At 46.9% G+C, this 8,054-nt stretch overlaps 1 protein-coding gene across 1 annotated transcript in view; it reads left to right on the plus strand.

Annotated features, from left to right (window-relative positions):
• The window catches only part of znf704 (zinc finger protein 704), a 37,001-nt gene extending 29,763 nt beyond the window's left edge, over positions 1-7,238 (plus strand). The window contains exons 4-10 of the mRNA XM_054762955.1: positions 953-1,056; positions 1,553-1,830; positions 3,912-4,012; positions 4,085-4,382; positions 4,456-4,590; positions 5,083-5,174; positions 5,254-7,238. Coding sequence (XP_054618930.1) covers positions 953-1,056; positions 1,553-1,830; positions 3,912-4,012; positions 4,085-4,382; positions 4,456-4,590; positions 5,083-5,174; positions 5,254-5,368 — 1,123 coding nt within the window. The 3' untranslated portion in view covers positions 5,369-7,238. The remainder of the gene's footprint in view (positions 1-952; positions 1,057-1,552; positions 1,831-3,911; positions 4,013-4,084; positions 4,383-4,455; positions 4,591-5,082; positions 5,175-5,253) is intronic.
• Positions 7,239-8,054: the final 816 nt, after the last annotated feature.

The following is an 8,054-nucleotide window of genomic DNA, read 5'->3' on the forward strand; positions in this document are numbered from 1 at the left end:
TACAATCGAACAATAAATGATGGATTCTTCAGGTCAACAGCAGATGCTTGTATGCCACTTTCAACAATATTCCCCAAAGTGATCGATCAGCTCTCGACACATTCTATTTTTTTCATTTTCTATAAGATTCAAACTTTTCTTGTTGTATTTGCATGTACTTTTTCCACAACCATTTTTATTTTTATTGTATTTGTTTATTTTTATTGTATTTTATTTAATTTTTTAGCACTTTTCCTTTGATCACTGCACGAGCTACACTCATTTTGATTATTTTATTGTTTATTCTTTCAACACTTTTTCCCCCTCAGTCTTTTTTTTCTTACTTGCGTCCCTCAATACGCTACACAATCTCCCTTCTTTTCTCTGCTAATTAGAAAACTGTGACAGCTAAACACAGGAAGTGACCAAATATAAACACGTGGACGTGTTGAATTGCGCAAACATAAATCATGTCATGTTCCTCAGTGTAGCAAGTAAGGCATCGCCTGTGCAGTATCTATAGCGATTACAACACAACATCTCCAACTATTTCATCTCTGAGCTTTTTTTTTTTTTTTTTTTTGCTTATTTCCCCCTCCCAAAACCGGCAGGCGATTTCATCATCTTCGCATTAGGACTGACTTTGATGCCTCGCTCGCAGAACACACATTAACCCACGCACACGAACACACAAGGCTAATAATGTCGGCATGCACCGTAGGTCTTCCGTCAGGTTTCTTGTAGATGACAGGGATGCTCACCCTCTCTGAAGAATCCACGGGTGAGGATTAAGGCGTCCCGTCTTTTAATGAGCTCTGGACGCACGTTAATTAGAAGAGACAAAGCCGTGTGTTGTACAGGCTTTAGTAAGCACATCAATTGCTTTTATAAACCAAAAAGTGGTTTGTTTATGCCATGGGACCTGCAGCAGAAGAGGCTAACTTTTATTGTATATTTTTCTTTGTTTGATGAGGCGGTCGGAGGAGGAAGTAGACATGGACAAGGTGACGGCCGCCATGGTGCTGACCAGCCTGTCCACCAGCCCGCTGGTCAGGAGCCCGCCCGTCAAAGTCAGCGGTGAGCATCACTTGAATCATCGGTGTCGTGAATGTATGCAGTATACTGCATAAACACATTTATGGTAACTCCATCTCAGTTGGTGACACGGACATTAAAAGGTTGTTGCTAACCAAAACAGCAGCACCCACTGAGCAACAGCAGCACCCACTGAGTGTCCCCTGTGCAGTATTCAACTCCGGTACAGTGAGACCAATGTTGTTGACGGCTACGTACGCCTTATTCTTCCCACTCAGTCCCCCTTTGTTCTTGCTGTTTCTTCCCATTTCTTTATAATAGTCCAACTTCTTGTTGGGAGAGTTTCTGTCACAAGGTTCTTTTATTGAGCAGATATTGAAAAGAAGCACGTCTTTGATCTGAAACAAGAAAGACCTTGAAAAAGTCTCGCCTCACATTTCTTTTCCTTTTGTACACACACAGCGGTGCCTTTGTGTGAAGTGCAAATAAACTTGTGTGAATTTAATTGACTTTCCCACCATGAATGTTTTCCTTCAAGAGGCCCTGAGTGGCTCCTGGAAGGAGAACGGCTCGGCAGGACCCTTCACCCCGTCCAGCAACAGCTCATCGGGGGGCTACTGGAGCTGGTCGGCCCCCAGCGACCAGTCCAACCCGTCCACGCCCTCCCCGCCGCTCTCGGCCGACAGCTTCAAGCCCTTCCGCATGCCCAGCCTGGGCGGCGTGGGGGCCGGCCCCGCCGGGCCCGAGGACCCTAGCCTAGACGAGCAGGATGGCAGCAGCCTGCTCTTCGACGAGCCCATACCACGCAAGCGCAAGGTGGGGGGGATACTCACACATGCTAGTATACATACAGTAGCTTTAGATATCACTAATGTGATATGTCATCCATCTTGCCTTTGGTATCACTTACTTTGTGTGGAGGTGGACCATTGCACAACTTGGTAGCAACCACCAGAGGGTGCAGGTTATTCTAACCCAACTGGCCTGCTGTCTAAACAGCCGGTCCATGTCCTTTTGTCCTGCCTTTCAGTTTAAACAAGGCGGGCAATGTTTCATTGTTATGTAAACCAGGGGTTCCTAAATATCTGCAATGGTCATTTAGTCACGACACACTTTTATTGACGTTAAAACTCATCTTTTGAAACAATACACAAAATTAAAAGTGCAATTAGACGAATTCGTGAATGTATCTTATTACAAGAATGAGGAGGAACATGATAAATGCATGCATACAAATAATGCATCTGTTTTCTATGCCGCTTATCCTCATTTGGGTGGCGGGGGTATGCTGGAGCCTATCCCAGCTGACTTTGGGCGTGGTGGGCGGGGTACACCCTGCTGTAAATGAGACCACAAAATGAAATATTTTGAACTGGGCCAAGAGTACCATATACAGTATATTGAGGAGGAAGATGGAAAAAATGTCGATATTGCCAAAAATGTTACTTCCAAAATAAAAACAACAAGCCAGGTGTGGGTAATATATTACACCCACGGTGTAAGAAGGAGAGGTTCTGCAGGTCCTTCATACCGACCGCTGTCAGGCTCTACAACACCTGCACCACCTGAACCATGTTGTAGTCACTATGTATTCTTTACTTGCGTATCTTGCTTGCTGCTGTAACAAGTAAATTTCCCCGCTGTGGGATAAATAAAGTACATACATACATACATACATACACTTTTCAGTTTCATTTATGACTCACTTTCTGCGACCCATCCGGACTGATTCCACCGCCCACCAGCACCACCATTTCCCTCGGCCAATGAAAAAATGTGACAAAAAAATGATGAAATTGTTAAAATAAAAATGATTATGACGAAAGAAAAGTAGATCAAAGTATACCTATAAATAAATGCATAGTACTAATACATTTATTTAAAAAAATAAGGGGGTTCATATTTGAAACCAATATTTTAATGCTTTATAAACATGGTGAAACTTTGAGGATCAGGCGCCTTCTTTCAGGAAACTTGGGATGGGCGAGCAGCTTGATGGCACTCCAGCAGGACCCCAGGCCGACGGCCGGCCATCCGGTCCGACGAATCCAACCACTTTTTGGGCTGTCCGACTGCAACGCACACACGGGCTCCTGTCCCGCGTTTTGTCTAATTGGCCGCGCCTGACCGATGATCACATCACGAGCCGCGAAAACTCAGCACACCCTGCCAAGTACCCGTCGCCCAAATGCCGCACCAAACTAAAGCTTTTTAAGGCACCAACAACACACAACAACAGGAAGTCCCACACGGCAGGCATGCTTGTTTTGGCTTTGTGAAGAGAAAGTGGGCGGGAGACGGCCGCTTCAGGCTGGACGCTGCAGTGCAAAGCAAGTACTGTTTATGCCAATACTTGCCTTTTCATGGAAACCGTCCAGTACTGATCGGTGGCCGATCGCTCAGAGCACCCCTAATGTGCAGCAATGTACTCCCGTGACGTTTTTGTTATAAACACACACACACTCAGGTCTGCACTCCACCGACATCTCATCACAACCTCCGCCCGGTGTCACCCCCCCTCCTTATCAGTGATGCTGGTTTTCCTCCGTTGCCGTCATCCCGCCATGCGTTCATGTTGCATGGGCAGCATAAACACGCTGTTAACACACAGCAGGGCAGACGTGTGTGGAGCGAGCAAGGCTGGAAAAGGAGAACAAAGATCCACGTCCACGTTACGATGCTTGGAATGACATGCTAACACTTTCCCTATTTAATTACCTGTGAAAAGCACCAGGGCACATCATTGTTGGCTTGTTTTTTTGAGAGGAGACAAAACATTTTGTCAAAATTAAATGAGCCTCCTCAGTGGTTTGAGAGGAGCGCGGGAGGAGTGCAATCATGGAAAACATCATCTCCCTCCTGATGGACGCTGTAATGACATTTCATGCCTTCTGCAGAACTCCATGAAGGTGATGTTCAAGTGCCTGTGGAAGAACTGTGGCAAAGTGCTGAGCACCTCCGCTGGCATCCAGAGGCACATCCGCACCATCCACTTGGGGTACGACACACACACACACACACACACACACACACAAGCACACGCATGTTTTAACCCTGACTTGCTGCTTAGGCGTAACTGCGACTCAGACTGCAGCGACGGTGAGGAGGACTTCTACTACACGGAGATCAAGCTCAACACCGACTCGGTGGCCGAGGGCCTGAGCAGCCTGTCCCCCGTCTCACCCTCCGTCCTCTCCCCGGTCCCGCCTTTGACCCCGGCTCTCAGCCAGCCGGCCGACTCCCACAGGCCGCCGCTCCCGCCGCCGCCGCCCTGCGACACCAAGGAGCCTCACGTCGGCAGCGCCACGCCACTCAGCCGCTCTGCGCCCAGCGCGCTCTACCTCATCCACACGGACCACGCCTACCAGGTGAGCCCACGCTCTCCACACCCCGTCCTTTACCATGTACGGCCCCTTTTGACCATCTGACCTCCACCCTCAGGCCACGGCCCCAGTGTCCATTCCGTCCAACGGCAGCAACTCAGCTGGCTCCGCCTCCAACAGCTTCACTCCCACCAACAGCTCCACCTTTAGCATCTCCTGGCAATCGCCACCTGTCACCTTCACAGGCAACACGGTGAGGACACACGCACATGCATATGCACGCACACACACACACACACACACACACACACACATGCACACGCGACTACAACACAAGCAGCTTGAGAAGGCAAGGATGCATATTTGCTAAATTAAAACAAGAATTTACATAATATTACCATTTGCATAATAAAAATATTGTAAATAATAATAAAACTAATATCATAGATAATATATTTAAAAATTATATATATATATTAGTACATATGTATATAAAATAAATAATGATAATAATAAATGTAGTGGCATAATAAAAAAATATTATAAATAATAAAACTAATACAAAATATATAAAAAAATATGTATCATACATACATATAAATATCAAATAAAAAATGATAATACATGGTGTCACATAATAAAAAATATTGTAAATAAAAGTAAAACTAATATAATTGAATAAATAACTTAAATGCACCTTAAAATATATATTTTAAATACAATAAGATGTGACCTTTCCATTCAGGTATCTCCCAGTAAGAGTCATGGCTTCGCTGAGCAGCGTTCCCAGACCATCGCCGTCCTCTCGTCCCCGCCCAGAGCCACCACAGCCCTCAGGTACTGCCCCTGCCCCGTCTTTTGGGAACACGCTAAAACACCCGTCTAACTTTGTATTGTTTTCTCCCCCCCCCCGCAGCCGTAAAGTGCGCGGCGAAGGCAAGAAGTGCCGCAAAGTGTACGGGATGGAGAACCGCGACATGTGGTGCACCGCCTGCCGCTGGAAGAAGGCCTGCCAGAGATTCACCGACTGAGGACCGACGTCTCGCACGCGTCGCGCCTCGCTGTCATTTTAATGCGCGGAAGGTGGGGGGGGAGCCTCGTTTTGCATGCATTCTCTTCAGCTCAGAAATCGCAAATCTGTCCGTCAAGCTCTGGCTCCGCCCCCTTGCAGCTCAGCAAGCAGATCCATTCCAGCAGTCGGTGGAGGGAGCGAGGAAGTTCCCCCGCCTTGCCTCGCCATCTCTTTCATTCCCGCTTTTGGGAAAACCCAGTGCAGCTAAACTCTGTATTTTTGTCTTTCTTTGTCTGTGTTGCATCTGTCAGTGTTTTGTAAAGTTGTTTTAACACCAACGAGCGGAGGGTCCAAAAAGACTGAAAACACTTCTTGTTTTGGCAACAAAGACAACTTTTTTTTCTGTCCAGAAGAAGACGTTTTGTGGAAGAACTTCCTCTTCATCTCGTCTTTTGAGGACTTCTCCCGAGGAGGTGCGCCGGCATCACGTCCTGTCCGAGCCGGTGCACCGGAGCCCCGAGGGAACACTCCACCGATTTGGGAACAGGAATCTCTTTTTTGTTTTGGTTTGCTTTTATCAGGCATCGGGACGCAAACGACAGCAGAAACCAGCAGCTCATTGTGGACTTTTCCCTCCAGTCGCAACCAAAAGCTCTTTTATCCTGTTTTTGTGTTACGGTGCCATGTTTACGCTTCTTCTCCTGTTTTGGTCAAACCAAGACTGTTTAACTAGGGGGCGGAGAAAAACCTCCTGAGTGCAAGAAAGGTAAAGAAAAAGAAGCACCCACCACCCTAAGGCCCCCCCACCTCACACCTTGGCCTCCTCCTCTTCCCGAAGGAAGCAAAATTAGTTTTTATTTACACTTTTTAGTGCTAGCGATGCAACCAAAGGAGGAGGGCCGAAAACCAAAAGAGAAGCACTTATCGGAGCACTCCCGTGTTACAGATGAACAGGCAGGCAGTCATGTGACATCACAGGAGGTTAGCACGCTGGAAAAAGCACTTGATTAGGTCACTGTGTGTTTTGGTTTTTGAATGTTAAACTCATATTTGGTTTGGTTTTTTTCGCTAGTTGACTCAAAGGCGGAAAACAACATCGTTAAAGCCAAAAAAAAGTTTACAGGTTTTATTTCATATGCGGCTTAACACGTAGCGATGTATCTTTTTTCCTGCGTATTTGATCCTTTTTTGGCATTTATTCTCTGTTACGCCACAAAAGTGTTGCTTTGATGTTGAAGTAGTTTGCTTGTGAATTAAGCGTGACAGGTGGCGCCACCTGTCACGCTTTTGGTGCTTCGGCCTTAACGTCGCTTCCGTCAAAGAACAACAGAAAACCACAAAAAGAATCATTGTGCTTCTCCCGTATGGTTTTGTTGGCAATGAACAAAAAGAAACGTTCCGGTTGTTGGCACGTCCATATGTCCGTAAAGAACAAAAACTTTCAACTCAACACAAAAACAAACCTTATCAATCTTGATTGACTTTTATTTCATGGCTTTCGTTTTGCTCCTCCTTCACGCTCACCGTTCTCGTCTGTGCCTGTAAGGCTTCCTGGCTGAAACTCAGCCACGGTGGAAAAGTTTGGTTTCCCGTCCGCCTTTTAAGGCCCCGCCCATCGCCACCAACTAGTCCGATCCGATTCTGATCCTGACGTCGACCGCTAACTTTCTCTCACTCGCCCATGCGTGGTTTTGTAAGCAAAACATGAAAGTAACAGCCAACAAACCATTTTGAGTTCAGAACACTCAAAAAAGATTTGATTGCAAATATTTTGAAATGAGCGTTCATTTTCCTTTTCGTTGATCGTGGTAGTATTGCCCACCCCTTCCTTTCTTCAAGGGATGGTTGGAATTTTTTAACATGAAGTTGTATGACACCCCCATCAGCAGTGGACCACACCAACACTGACTTACTCCCCACTTGGTCCCCTGAGTCCAGTTCTGGTCGGGTTTCGGTGATGAAGAACGTAGTCGTGTAAACCCAGCGACTACCTGGAACTACGTTCTTCATCAGCGAAATTCAACCAGAACTGGACTTAGGAAACCAAGTGGGGGGTAAGTCAGTGTTGGTGTGGTCCACTGCTGATGGGGGTGTCATACAACTTCATGTCAACAAATCCCAACCATCCCTTTAAGCCGAGGTCACGACCTGTCGGACAGGCTCCTACAACCGGTCCACGTGCAAAAAAAACTCAACAAACGCACGACGTGCTCTACGGGCGCTTTATCAGGTTGCACTTTGTACGCCTTCGTGCGTCATCCGTACGCCCAACGTGTGTCCTTCGTGCGTTTTTCTGGTGACAGGTTTGGGCAAAATGACCTTTTTTTCCTACCTTTCACTTGTGTGGCACCCATGCCCCACACGCGTCATCAGTACGGCCAGTGCAGCTGTTATGTACGTCCTCCGTGCGTGTCGAGGTGTTACTCCCTCACGGCCACCTCAGCTACGTTCTCCAGCGATCTGGGGGGCGCACGGCCAAATAACCGTACGTCCGGTTGCAAGGGTTAAGTATCCACCACTGGTGCATCCAGCAGAGGGAGCTGCACCTTTAAATCTTTCCCATTTTTATGTTTTGACATTGAACAAGACCATGTTTACAATGTTTTTGGCCTTGGTGGAGGTCTACTCTACTCTGTGCTGTTGTAGTTTTAGTGTGGGGGACAAGCAGGCACAAACCCCCCCAAATAACCCGTAACAGGTCCTGA

The sequence above is a fragment of the Dunckerocampus dactyliophorus genome, chromosome 20 (genome assembly GCF_027744805.1).
Source record: "Dunckerocampus dactyliophorus isolate RoL2022-P2 chromosome 20, RoL_Ddac_1.1, whole genome shotgun sequence".
Taxonomy (NCBI): domain Eukaryota; kingdom Metazoa; phylum Chordata; class Actinopteri; order Syngnathiformes; family Syngnathidae; genus Dunckerocampus; species Dunckerocampus dactyliophorus.